Source organism: Myiozetetes cayanensis, unplaced genomic scaffold (assembly GCF_022539395.1).
Source record: "Myiozetetes cayanensis isolate MyiCay16 unplaced genomic scaffold, myiCay2020 scf53, whole genome shotgun sequence".
Taxonomy (NCBI): domain Eukaryota; kingdom Metazoa; phylum Chordata; class Aves; order Passeriformes; family Tyrannidae; genus Myiozetetes; species Myiozetetes cayanensis.
Window position 1 is genome coordinate 293,790 of NW_026087776.1, and position 13,782 is coordinate 307,571.

At 57.1% G+C, this 13,782-nt stretch overlaps 1 protein-coding gene across 2 annotated transcripts in view; it reads right to left on the reverse strand.

The window, feature by feature from the left end:
* Positions 1 to 471: 471 nt before the first annotated feature.
* Positions 472 to 13,782, reverse strand: part of LOC126649983 (hexokinase-2) — a 38,487-nt gene continuing 25,176 nt past the window's right edge. For both annotated transcript variants that reach the window (XM_050334415.1, XM_050334414.1), the window contains exons 5-18: positions 12,266 to 12,361; positions 12,022 to 12,121; positions 11,527 to 11,710; positions 10,545 to 10,700; positions 10,171 to 10,404; positions 9,699 to 10,003; positions 8,933 to 9,081; positions 8,116 to 8,235; positions 7,923 to 8,018; positions 7,051 to 7,150; positions 6,763 to 6,946; positions 6,355 to 6,510; positions 5,654 to 5,887; positions 472 to 4,589 (exon numbers count right to left, since the gene is read on the reverse strand). In XM_050334415.1, the coding sequence (XP_050190372.1) occupies positions 4,445 to 4,589; positions 5,654 to 5,887; positions 6,355 to 6,510; positions 6,763 to 6,946; positions 7,051 to 7,150; positions 7,923 to 8,018; positions 8,116 to 8,235; positions 8,933 to 9,081; positions 9,699 to 10,003; positions 10,171 to 10,404; positions 10,545 to 10,700; positions 11,527 to 11,710; positions 12,022 to 12,121; positions 12,266 to 12,361 (2,259 nt within the window). In that variant the 3' untranslated portion in view covers positions 472 to 4,444. The remainder of the gene's footprint in view (positions 4,590 to 5,653; positions 5,888 to 6,354; positions 6,511 to 6,762; positions 6,947 to 7,050; positions 7,151 to 7,922; positions 8,019 to 8,115; positions 8,236 to 8,932; positions 9,082 to 9,698; positions 10,004 to 10,170; positions 10,405 to 10,544; positions 10,701 to 11,526; positions 11,711 to 12,021; positions 12,122 to 12,265; positions 12,362 to 13,782) is intronic.

The following is a 13,782-nucleotide window of genomic DNA, read 5'->3' on the forward strand; positions in this document are numbered from 1 at the left end:
AACAGGGGCTGCTGGTTGATGGCAGAGGCGACCAGGGACATCAACCCCAGGTTGTTCTTAACACTGGGGTGAAGTCTGAGCTCTGCAGGGCTTTGCACCCTCCCTTCAGGGCCTGATCCTGCTCTGCCCTCACCCCCCTAAATCCCAGGGCCCCCCTGCTCTGCTCACCCTGGGCAGGGGGTGCTGTGCTGGGGACCCACCACCCTCCAGCGTGATGGGGGCATGAGCTCTGGGGCAGGAAACTTATCTTGGCAGCCTTTTCCAGACAAGAAGGACCCCTTCCCTTGATCCCTGAGGGTCCTGGGGGGCTCCCTGTGCCCTCCCCTTGACCCCCTGGCTGTGGGGGGACTGTCAGTGCAAGGAAGCACCCCCTTCCCAGGGACCGGGATTGGGGATTTGGGATGGGGTATGGGCAGGGGCCCTTCTTTGGGGGTTGCAGAGAGGGGAGCACAGAAACCAAAGCCCAGGCAGTTGCCCCGCAGTGGGGGTGGTTGTTTTTCTCTCTTTATTGTCACCGACAAGGAGCAGCAGTGGTGGCCAGGGGAGCCGGGCAGTACAGACACCACACTCGGGGGAAACGGTATGAAAAGTACAAAAATAAGGAAGCCTATATATAATATCATTGCAGTCAATTGCTAAAAATAAATATTGTAAACACGGAAGAACAACATCAGGTGAATCTACAGCACTCGTTTCTGCAGCCACACAGTCTTTGGCTTTTATGACTCCCCTGCCCGCGCGGAGCCAGCGCCCACATCCAGATGCATTTTCTTTGCTTCAGGCCAGGAGGGTTTCCAGGCTGCTCAGGGATGTCACAAGGCAAAGGATTTTCCCTCTCTCCAGGTTTCCCCTGTGATTGCCAGGAATTGCCTCTTTTTTTGCCTTTTTTTTTTTTTTTTTTACCAGAGCAAGCAAATGATGTGCCAAGAGCAGGTATTTCCCTCGCCTGCTGGAGGGGAGGGGGCTGAGGTGGGGAGGGGGCTCAGGGCTCCCCCATCCCACTTTATTTTGTTGTTATCTTGTATCATCACCCTTGCAGGGTGGTGGTTGCCACCGTTTTACACCTCTCCCCTCCCTTGCACTTGGACCTTTCACCCCCTTTATCTCTCCGACAGCTGGACAGGTTTGGATTGTCTGATAAGGGAGAGTTATCTGGGGTCAAACTGCACCCGGGGCCAGAGGTCTGTGCCCACAGATACCAACTGCACACCCCGGGTGACAGAACATGAGCCTCTCCCTAAGCAGCCTTGGACTTCAGCAGGGGAAGAGGCAAATTCCACTTGCCAGGCTCGATAATTTGCTGATTGTGTTTATATAGAACTCCACATATGCTGATTGTGCTTATATATAACCATATATATTTTTAAACCCCCAATAAAATCCTGGCCAAAGTACCAACGAGGAGAGAATTGCCAGGAAGGAAAGGCCAGAGACTCTGTTCCCTGCTGTCTGTGTGGCCAGAGAACGTGCTGAAATGCCAGGGGTGCAAAGAAAATGCATCCAAATGGGAACAACCAAGCAAAACAAGCCATCCTAAATCCACAAAGCAGCGCTTCTTCCTGGAGGGAAGACACAGACTGGGCAGGTCGGTCTGAGCAGTCTGTCCGTCTGTCCCTACAGATTTGATCTTCCCTTCATATCAGTAATTAGGATTTAATCTTCCCTTCTTCATTTTAACACATTCACAGAACATCCCGTGGCGTGAGGTCCCAGCCCTTACAGTCAGACCCTACAGAAAACACCCCGTGCTCGTCCCCTGGGGGACAACGAGGAGCACAGAGCCCTGCAGGTTGTCCCACAGCCCCTCCTGCCAGCCCTGGGAGGGCTCCCAGGGCACACGGGGGTCTTGTAACGCTTCAAGTATTGCCTTAAACTGGGAACATTCCAGGCCCTGCTTCCTTCTGAGTCAAAGCAAAAGCTTTTTGGCCTAAAGGGACTCTCCTGGATATCCAGGTGGGTAACCAGGCATGTGTCCCTCTGACCAAACCCCAGCCAAAAATCCACCCCCTTCCATGAGCTCAGGGCTGATCCTTCCTTGCCCCTCCACAGCCCATCCTTCACCCCCCACGGGTGAGGGGACCATGGTGACCCTGCTCCCAACTCAGCTGCCCCCCTTTCCCTCTCACCCTGTCAGCCACCTGCTCCAGTGAATCAAAAGCAGGGCTGCTCAGATCCCAATCTTTCCCGTTCTGCCCCCAAAACTACTGTTGTGTAGAATTCCTCTCACTAACCCATGAAAACACTACAGATTTCAGAAGGGGAACGACTGGCTAAGAGTAAAAACAGCCACTAATGCAACTCTGCACAGTTCAGCAGCTAAAAACATCTCTGTTTCCATTTTTCAGTAGGCAAAATGCTGGTTTTCTGAGAAAAAAAGTCACACAAAACTGCTTGGTACCAGATTAGAGGATTTCTGTATCATCCTTCAAGAATTTATTTGACACCTTCTAAAACTTCCACTAAACTTGGTTTCTTACATCATTTCTATACACAGGTTTTATTTGTCATAATTGCCACGAGGCTTATAAAAAAATAAGCATTTAAAATGCCCAAAAGAGTAATTTTGCTTTAAAATTGTGCTACTGAACTTGACCCCCAACACAGAAGAGAGACTTTTGGTAATGAGGTTACCCCAAGCAGTATAAAAATATACATAAAAATAGACAAAAACTCTATCCTCCAATCTGAAGGGCTGTTTGTGGGGATTATTAGTTATTATCTTTTTTTGTACATCACTGGAATTTCATTATCTTCTGCTAAATATTTACAGGAACACCCCCCCACCACCCCTCTGTTGGCCTCTGCTCCCCGGGGCAGAGACCTGCAGGGTTTAGTTCATCCAGACTTCTACCTTGGCAAAAATTACCCTCTGTGTTTCACCGTGGCACACAAGTGATGCTGGGGACACTCAGACAGCCCTGAGGGTGCCAGATGGGAGTGGAGTGACACCAATTCCTGTCACCTCACCCAGGAGGTGAGCTTGGCTTCGCCGGTGCCTCACCGAGATCCCACGTGCACCGCCCGTGCTCAGCCAGGACCAGGAGGGTGACAGGAGCCCTGCAGAGCCCTGGGTTATCTCACCCATCCCCGTCACCTTCCAGAGCACAGGCTGGGGAGGGCAGGGGACAAAACAAAACCTCTCCTAGGGTTAAACCCAGCCTTAAACCTGGCAGCGTCGCCGCAGGGCCCCGCTGCTCCTGTGCTTTCCCTTTTCTCCAGGTGATAAAAGTCAGAATGCCCAAACCTTTTGCACAGCCATCCATCAGGAATTTGGGTCTCTTCCTCCAGTTCTACCCCGAGAAAATTTTAAATTAAAAAAAAAAAAAAAATTACACACAAAAAAAAAAAAAGAAAATAATTACTCTGTCCCGTTCTTCAATGACACGAGAAGGTGACGTTAAAACGAAGCGATGCAACCCCCCCCAGACTATGTACATAAAAAGACGTCAGATCTCTGAAAACATAAATATTATACAGTGTATAAATCCGGGTGCCACCTAAAGGCTGCAGACGCAGAGCTATTTCACAGACACAAAGCAAACCGCACTCACCGCGCCGAGGGCAGGACACGCGGCCACCACTTCGGGGGTCCCGGGGGGAGATCCCAGCCCGTGGCAGCCCCTCGTGCCCACACATGCACCAGGGAGGGAAGGGGGAGTGGTGCCCAGGGGTGTAACACGACCCTACATACACGCCACGCTCCTACGCTCTACTCAGGGTGTGGGTGAGAGGTCAGGAAATGGGATTAGACCCTGAGTCCCCAATTATTTCCAGGCACGTGCTCTGCTGGAGCAGGCGGAGGGGGCCCCTCTGAGCCGGCCCCAGCAGGTTCTCTAGTATTGCTCACCAAGGGAGATACCTGGTACCTCCAGTGCAGCCTCGGCCCACGCCGGTGGAGTTCTGCACCCTGTGCTTTAAGAGTTACCATGACTTTCATGGAAATAATACAGCCTTGATCAGGGTAAAAGACTAGTGGAGGTCTTTAGCCCAATCTTAGAGGTTTGCTTCTACAGCACGGACACCTACGACTCCGACAAACATAAATAGGTACCATTAAAGTGACAATGCAGTGTCTTAATTATCTGAGCATTATCCCTACGAGGGTGGGTGGGAGCGGGAGGAGAGCTGGGGTGTGATGGGGGAGGCTGCGGGTGGGACAGCTCCAGCTCTGCCTGGGAATGCAGGGAGAAGCCAAAGGACGCTGTGAGCTTTACTCGACGGGTGGTTTTATGGCATGCAAGGAAACTCCTACGACAACACTTTGTACAGAGCCCACGGCGCCTCCAGTCCCACCGCGGCGCCTCGGAGAGTAAAGCTACGAGTCTGCTTGGAGGGGAGGGGGCTGGTGTGAGTGTGTGCACCGAGGGAGGGAGGGATTGGGATTGTGGGGGGAGGAAACGTCCTGTTCTGCTGAAACCAAGCTCGTGGGCAAAGCTCCTCCCCTCTACCGCTGGCCGGCCTCACGGATGCGACAGGCCACGGCCGTGATGAGCGCGGCGCCTTTGCCGCTGCCGTCCTCCGACTGCAGGAAGGTCACTTCGCACTTGGGGGACAGCTCCTTCACTGTCTGGTGCATGACGGTGGAGAAGCTGCAGGGCACAGGCAGAGGTGCTGGTTTAACGGGCTGTGGGGGGAAGGTGACAGCCCCAAACCCCTTCACTGCCTTCCACTGCCTCGAAGAGCGCTGCAGACCCCCAGGGCAGGGATGGGGGGTGGGTGGATGGATGGGTGGATGGATGGATGGATGGATGGATGGATGGATGAGGGAATGGATGGATGGATGGATGGATGGATGGATGATGGATGGATGGATGGGTGGATGGGTGGATGAATGGATGGATGGATGGATGGATGGATGGATGGATGGATGGATGGATGGATGGGTGGATGGATGGATGGATGGATGGATGGATGGATAGATGGATGGATGGATGGATGGATGGATGGATGAGGGAATGGATGGATGGATGGATGATGGATGGATGGATGGATGGATGGATGGATGGATGGATGGATGGATGGACGGACGAATAGTTGGAGGATGGATGGATGGATGGAGACAGAGCTGCCAGGGATGAGAATTGGAAGGCCCAAGTCTCCATGCTTCAGCCCAAGCCCACAGTTACAACACATCCATGCTATGCCTTCACTCAGCCCCTTCTCAAGTCCCACTGAGCCCTGAGAGCACGAATAAACCTCAAGAGCCCTGATCAGCCTCACCTGGGGGATCTGCAGAGCCTCCCTCTGCCCATGGGCCCCTATTTAAGCTCAGTCCAGTGTCTTTAGTCCCTGTCTGAGCCCCACTGTCCAGCAGCACCACCCTTCACCTCTGGCACGGCCACATTTTTGTGTGGCCATGGACCTTCATGACCCAGCTCATGGCCTCCCCCCTTGGTTCAGACCTGTTCCATCCCCCCAACTTGGAGTCCTGATTGAACCTGGTCTGGTGGGACTGGAGGGAGGTCCCTGCTGCGTTACCTGTCTGGTACCCCCTCCTCTAGGGAGCAGTTGGCTCTTGCTGTGCCTCGAGTTCGGGTCAGTGAGCTGCTGGCAGCCCTTGCGTCCCAAAACCCCCTCAAATCCTCTCCCGCTACCCCCTGAACCTCCCCCGGGTGGGCAGGTCCCCCGTGAACACAACCCCTGAGCCACTCACTGCGGGTGCAGCTTGTAGAGCGTCCCGTCCACGCCGACCGTGACCTTGAGGAAGTCGAGCCCGCGGTTCTCGCGGATCTTGTCGACCACGGCGGCCATGCCGGCCCCGCAGAGCTGCGCCGCCCGCCGCGCCACCACCGTGCACACCTCCTTCACGATGATGCTGTCGTCGCACGTGGACTCCAGCCCCAGGTGCTGCAGGATGGAGCGCACCTGCAGCAGGGCCAGGCAGTCGCTGCGGGGGGCACGGGGACAGCGTTAGCAGGTGGGGCGGAGGGTAGGGGTGGCTTCCCCTTCCTGATCTGCATCCCACACAGCCCAGACTCACAGCGGCTCTGCAGCCCCCCTCCAACCTCAGCCTTCAGACCTGGGTGTGGCCCTGGTGTCACATCCTGATCAGGGAGGCTATTCCAGGACAAAGCCATGGAATTGGAGCGTGACACCCATGGAACCCATGGCCCCCTCTGCCCAGGGCAGAGGATAAAGAGTCATCTGTTCTGCCAACCCCAGACAGTCTCCAAGTCTCTCCGCACTGGTGCTGCCAGAACCACGTGGATTCTGCTGATTTACCTGCATGGCACCACCCTGGGCCATCCTGGCTCCAGACTGAGCTTTGAGACTTCTCCCACCAGCCTTGGGAATGCTTCCCCCAAACTCTATCCCTGACTGCCAGCTGGTGCTCACCCGCCTGCTGGGGCTCACCTCTCTATCTGGGACAGGAACTTGGTCTCAAAGATCCCTCTGGTCTTCAGCCTCTCCGAGATCCGTCCCCGGAAGAGCAGCCCTCGCTTGGTGAAGTCCATCAGGATGTTGCGGACGATCTCCCCCAGGTACATCCCGCTGATCATCTTCTCAAACCTGGGAAGGACAGGATGAGGCTGGACATCAGGATGAGAGGGGACACTGGCTCTGGATGGGGATTCCAGCTCTGCCAGGTGCCTTTGGCACAACCCCCTGGAGCGAGCCCAGCAGCACAAGGGACACATCGGTGCGTCCCAGAGCCAGCCACTGCCCTGATCATCATCCCCTGGACCCACCAAGGAGCAGAACTGTTCCTGGACCCCCAGCCTCAACAGGAGTCCCTTCCAGCCCCACAAAGCCACCACCCACCTCTGCTTCCCGGGGTTGAGGGACAGCTCATCCACCGCCAAGTCGAACTCCGTCCGTATGTCATCCAAGCACCCGCTGTCTCCGAAGGCCCCCCACTCCATGTTGACACACATCCTGCCCTCGTCCCCTTCCACCAGCTCCACGTTCCTCATCTCCTCCATGTAGCAGGCATTGCTGCCCGTGCCTGTGGAGAGGAGCAGGATAAGAGCCCTCAGACACCTCCTGCACCCCCAGGGCAGGGGTGGGAGCGGGGCAGCCGAGCCCCGAAAGGCACTTGGGAGTCCTCACCGACTATCAGCCCAACTTCACAAAGGGGATCCTCGTACCCACAGGTCATCATGGTGCCAACTGTGTCATTCACCACTGCCACCACGTCCAGGTCAAATTCCTGCAGAGGGATGGGATTGCACGGGTTATTCCTGGAGGACTTGGAATTCCTGCTATGTCTGCTCCCACGGCTGGGAAAGGACTTGTCTGTGAGTGTGGGAGTCATAGAATTCCAGAAGGATTTTGGTTGGAAGGGACCTTAAAGATCACCTCATCCCACCCCCTGCCATGGGCAGGGACACCTTCCAGGGACACCCAGGTTGCTCCAAGCCCCGTCCAACCTGGCCTTGGACACTTCCAGAGATGCCACAGTTTCTCTGAGCAAACTGGGCCAGGGCCTCCCCATCCTCACAGGGAAGAATTTCTTCCTAACATCCAATCTAAATCTCTTCTCTTTTAGTTTAAAACTGTTCCCCTCATCCTATCACTCCCTGTCCTCCATGACCACCCACCTCCACAGACATCCCGCAGCCCCAGCTGGCTGCAGGTGGGGCTCAGAGCTCAGACCCCCCTGGGTTCGGAGGGGCTGGGTCAGCCCTGCCAGGAGCAGACCCCGGGCAGGAGCTCTGGGTGGTCTGTGCCGAGGAAAGGAGCTCGTGCCTCCCAAAGTCATGGCCAGACAAGTCTGCTCCAGCCCTGGCCAGGAGCCAGCTCGTAGCTCCGGGGTCTGAAAATCCAACCTCAAGTGATGAGTAAGGGTGGCTGTGAAACTTCCGACACTCATTAGCCCTGAGCTCAGCCCAGTAATTTGTTTCACAGGCCAATTAACGATGCCCAAGCCAGCCGGGATGTGGGAGCAGCCGCCGGCTTCTCCCGGCTCCGCGTCCGCTCACCTCCCTGCGGTGGATCGCCTCCTTCAGCAGCCCCACCACGTCCTCTCCCTCACAGCCCGTGGCCTTGAAGCCCTTTGTCCACTTCAGGAGGATTCCCTGTCGTGGGAAAAGCCCCTCAGTGAGTGCCCCAGGAGGGCAGGGGGGAGGCACAGCCGGCACCGGGCAGGGATAGTGATGGAAGGATGGGAGTTACCTCATCCAGGTTGTTCTGCTGGCAGGGGAAGGAGAAGGTGAACCCCAGCGGGAGCGACACCCCCTTCATCCCCATGTATTCCAGGAAGTCGGAGATGCAGTGGACGATGTGGTCAAAGAGCTGGAGGAGCAAAGCCAAAGGGAGAAGTTACCACCACAGCCCACCCAACCTGCTGGGGATTCCAACCCATTCCAAGCATGTTGGAATGCTCAGATCCATTCCCAGGACTTTGAACGGAGCAGGACACTGCTCAGCTGCACTGTGGGAGGTGAGCAACCCCAAAAAAGACCATTTTTCACCCTCTTCCCCACCCACAAGGTGGCCATATCCCTGCAAAACCCCATCTCAAAGGCCACAGGAGAGACAAGGACCAGTGGGGAGGTACCACCTTCCCCAGGGTGACACAGGAATCTGGTCCCTCTGCAAGGGAATCCCCAGAGCCCGTCTGCTGGAGATACTCCCAGTCCCCGAGCGCTGCCCACAGTGGTTTGCAAAACTCTTTCCAAATAAGACTCCAGAGATGTCTCTCCCTGCTTGTGTTGTGGTTTCCCTATCTGGGAAACAGGGTGATGCTTATCTGCCCTTGTGGAGTGTGTGGGATTCAGGGAGGTTCAGTCATGTCTGGAAATAACACCATTCTAACCTAAAAACCAGTCTCCAGCTTCCCAAACTCCAGAGCCTTGGGCAGAACTCGCTGCTCTAAGGGCAGGACAGCACCAGCCTTCCCCTGGAAAGGCAAAATCAGCTCCATGCTGAGGCCTGTTCCAGCCACCCCAGGGATGACACCCCTTTTGCCTCTCCAGCTGCCCATGCTGACCTCCTCTCCCGTGCCCTGCATGATCTCCACGGGGATGGAGTAGATCTTGTTGTGCATCTCCACGCCGCGCCGCATCCCGTTCCTGACGCGCACCAGCAGCACGCGGAAGTTGGTTCCTCCCAGGTCCAGGGCGAGGAAATCTCCTTTCTCTGCAACCCAAGAGAGGATCATCAGGAGAGATCCCAGCCTGGAGCGCCCGGAATGTGGCACAGAGTGGCCCCAAATCTGCCCTCTTCCTGGGAGAGGGCTGGAAACCAGACATGGCTGGGAGCAGAGACCAGGGGGTGCAGGTTGGAACAGGGGGTGCAGGCAGGAAGGTGGAGGAGAGGTTCGCTCCTGACTTGGTGCGATGATGAGGATTAGAATCATAAACCCATGGAATAACTTGAGTTGGAAGGACCCACAAGGATCCTTGAAGTCCAGCTCCTGCCCCCACACAGGACCTGCACAGGCTTCAAGCCAAGGTCAGGCGCTCGCCCAAGCCACAGGCAGAACCAGGAGCACAACCCAGGATGAAGGTGGGGAGATTCCTGCTGTGGGGAAAACCACAGCGAGAGCCAGGCTTTGTGTGCAGTCAGGGGCAGAACGTCCCGCAGGCTCCGTGCTCTGCCCAGCATCATCCTGGAGGTTTGTGCCACTCCCAACACAAAGAGGGAACTGCCCGTGGCAAAGGATCCAGCCCTTCCTGAGGATATCAGGAGCAGCAATGCTGGCTCTGAGCAGGACACACGTGGGCTTACACACAGGACACACGCAGGATAGTCACCTGTCCCGTCTGGAGTTGAGCACACGTAGGTGGGCAGCATTTTCACCGTCGCCTCCTCGTGCGTCTCCTTGCCCAGCCCTTTCTCCATCTCCATCCTCATCCTCTCCTTCACCTCCAGCAGCTGCTCGTGGCTCAGCTTGAAGGGCTCCAGGATCTTCTGCCGGGCCTTGTGCTGGGCGTCCAGCCTGTAGGCCACGGCCGTCACCATGGCCGCCCCTTTGCCGCTCCCGTCCTCGGAGCGGATGAACCGGATCTCGCAGTCGGGCAGCAGCTTCCGCACCGTCTTGTGGAGGCGCCGGGCAAAGCTGCGGAGGAGGAGGAGGAGGAAAAGGGTTCTGAATATGCCACCATGGGCAGTGGCCCTCAGGGGACCCGCAGAGGTGCTCGGGGGGACGCTCGGAGATGCTCTGCCCGCTGCCGGGCCCGAGCAGATCATCACCCACCATCCCCGTGCCCACCATCTCCCACTCACTGCGGGTGCTTCTTGTAGACGGAGCCGTCCACGCCGACGGTGGAGCGCAGGCGCTCCACGCCCTTGTTGTCCTTGATGCGGCGCAGCACGGCGGCCAGCGTGGCCCCGCACAGGCTGGCCGAGCGCGTCGACACGATCTGGCAGATGCGCAGCGTGGCCACGCAGTCCTCGTGCGACGGCTCCAGGCCCAGCTTGCTCAGGATCTCGTGGGCTTTCTGCAGCCCTTCCTTCTCCCTAATAAAGGGGGGAATAAAGGAAGGGCTCACGCCTGGGGATCTCTGCTGTGTGACAGTCCGGGTTTGAGCAGCAGGGGGTCCCTCCGGGGGTATCAGGAGGTGGGCTGGGACCCAGGAAACCACACGGGTCCTACTTACTTCTCAATGGCAGAGACGAATCTGGTCTCAAAGTGGCCGGTAGTGAGCAGGTCTGGTGTGAGCCTCCCCCCAAACAGCAGCCCTTCCTTGGTCATCTTCACCAGGATGAGTCTGACCAGCTCTCCCATGTACATCCCACTGATCATCTTCTCAAACCTGCCCACGGGGAGGCACGAGATAGAATCATGGAATGGTTTGGGTTGGAAAAGCCCTCCAAGGTCATCATATCCAACCATTCCTCCAGCACTGCCAAGGCCAGCACTAACCCTGTCCCCAGGTGCTACATCCACATGGCTTTTGAGTCCCCCCAGAGATGGTGGCACCACCTGGGCAGCCTGTTCCACACCTGACCACCTTTTCAGAGAAGAAATTTCCCCTAATATCCATCCTAAACCCTCTAATAAGATCCCCCCTGAGCCTCCTTTTCTCCAGGCTAAACAATGTGTGCGTTTGGCTGCGTGTGCCACAAGGTGGCCACAGGTTGACCTGAAAACCCGCTGGCAGCCTCCCAGTCCCAAATGGAATCTAGGTAATCCCTTCCCAGAGCAGCTTATCCCACCACTGAGAATATGAAGCCTTGTGGACATGACCATCATTCTGCAAGGACAGCTCATGGACACCTGAAGGGGGTCAAGTCAGTTTGCAGAGTCCCCCCAGACCATCCCCACACTGCCAGCAGCCACGTGGGGAACGGGAGATCTGTAGGATTGGGATGTGGGCATTAGGTGGGGGTGTTTGCCCGGGCTGGCAGATGACTGGAGAAGGGAACAGCAATCAGCACGTTCCCGTGAGCGGCTCACGAGGGCAGCGGGGATGGACGGCCCCGATCCGTGACACAGCCCCTCTCCGCACCGGTGGCAGAGGACATGGTGACCCAGTTAGCTGGGATGACCTCCCCGCTCCCAGGAACGCCGGCGCAACGGGAGGACGGACAATGCCGAGCTAAACCACGAGCCCGAGCCCGAGCCAAGAATCTGCTCACAATTGTTTGCCAGGGTTGAGCGAGCCCATGTCGATCTCACGGTCGAACTCCGTCCGGATGTCGTTGAGGACGCCGTCGTCACCGAAGGCCCCCCACTCCATGTTGATGCACATCCGACCCTCGTCCCCTTCCACCAGGTCAATGTGCCTCATCTCCTCCATGTAGCAGGCATTGGTACCGGTACCTGGGCCAAGCATGGGGGCACAGTGAGCGAGGACACTGCCTTGCCTTCATCCCTCATTCCCTTTGTCACTCATTCCCACTGTCACTCATGCCCACTGTCACTCATTCCCATTACCCTTCATTCCCACTCGACCACAGCCCAATTCACCAAAGAAAGTGAAGAGGGAAGCAAACAGACATTAGGCAGGCTGGTTTTCCAACACTGGTATCCCCCACACACTTCTTTTTTTCCCCAAAAGACCCTGAAGCTTGCCAGGAACAGGATTTCCCTCTGGAGCTCCTGGAGGGATGGACCCACTTGCTCTCACTCACCAACGATGAGGCCAACTTCACAGTTGTGGTCGTCATAGCCACAGGTCATCATGGTCCCCACAGTGTCGTTCACCACGGCCACGATGTCGATGTCAAAGTCCTGAGATGGTGGAAAGGAGAGAGGTGACCCAACACAGACAAAACAGATGGAAACATCTCCATGGAGCCCAGGAGCCCCATCCCAGGGATCTGTGTGCCCCCGTCCCTCCACCCCAGGAGGTGACACACCTGCCCAGCCTCTTACCCCTCTTTTCTTGATGGACTTGCGCAGCATCGACACCACATCCTTGCCCTCCACGCTGCTGCACTTGAACCCCTTTGTCCACGTCACGAGGATGCTCTGGGGGGAACAATCAGAGGGAAGGCTCAGGGTGAGACCCCCACCCTGTGGGGCTGCCAGAAGAAGGGACTCTCCCTGTGGGGGAGCTCCCTGTTATCAGCTCCCCAGCTGCGCTATCAGCCCCCGTTTCCGTGTCAGATAAGGTTTATGGCCGTGACATAACACGAGAGCTGCTCGTTGCTCCCCAGCAGGAGGGCAAGCGGTTCCTGTGACCAGATTTTATAGAACCCTGGGGCAAAACCTGTTCACAAGTCCACGGAATGCTCCTTGACCCACTCCTGAGGGGTGGGGGCCTTGGAATGCTCCTTGACCTATCCCTGCAGGGTAGGGGGCTCACAGCCCCCCGTGGCCTGAGGCACCAGGTTTGTCTCCACTGCAGACACCTGGTCAGGGGTTGAGCTGAACCTTGGGGGAAGGAAAAGGGCTCAACTGCATTTTGAATCTCCAACACTCCAGGCACAGGCCCCTTGGTGAAGCTGACACCCCCCTGCCTCAGGGATGGGGAAACTGAGGCACAGAGGGACAGAGACATTTCCTCCCGCAGCTTCTTTATTTTACTTTCTTTTTTTTACAGCCCCCTCGCTGTGTCTACCAGGAGGAAAGTGTTAATCCTCTTCTCCCTCAGTGCTTCTGCAGAGAGGCTCAGGCACAGCAGCCTTGCCCCACCGGCGGGGAGGACGTGCTGGATCGCCAGCGCTCCATGGAGCCGCCCTCTTTCCATCCCGCTCCGAAGCCGGGTGAGATAAGGGCAAGGAAAGCATCCCCCTCCCTCCCCGCCACGAGCCAGAGCCCTGCGAGGCGGTGGGTGGCAGGGAAGAGGCCACGTGCCTCGCTGGGCTCCGGGATGTTGAGTCTCCCAGCGAGGTCACGGCTCCAGCGGGGCGGGAGCGCCGGCTGAGCGGAGCTGACAGCGCCCGGAGCCCGGAGCGGTGCGGGGGAGCCCCCTCCCCGCACACGGGGGGATGTGGCACTCGGCACGGCTGGGTGCCCTGGGCTGCTGCAGCTCTGGGAGGAGCTGATCTCCCATGGAAACATCACATCCCAGACCCCCGCGATTGCGGGGGCGCAGCCCTCGCTCCGCCAGCGCCCAGCTCTGCTGGCACACACGGTGACCCCGGGAACTGCCCATCATCACAAGGGCCCCACTGGTGGGTAATAGGTGAAAACCCCTCAAGACAAATTAGGTAAAATCCAGAAAATTCAGAAATCCAGAAGGCTCTGAGGAGACCATAGAGCCCCTTCCAGTGCCTAAAGGGACTCCAGGAGAGCTGGAGAGGGACTGGGGACAAGGGCCTGGAGTGACAGGACAAGGGGGAATGGCTTCACATTGACTGAGGGTGGGATAGATGGGATACCGAGAAAGAATTCCTCCCTGTAAGGGTGGGCAGGCCATGGCACAGGTTGCCCAGAGAAGCTGTGGC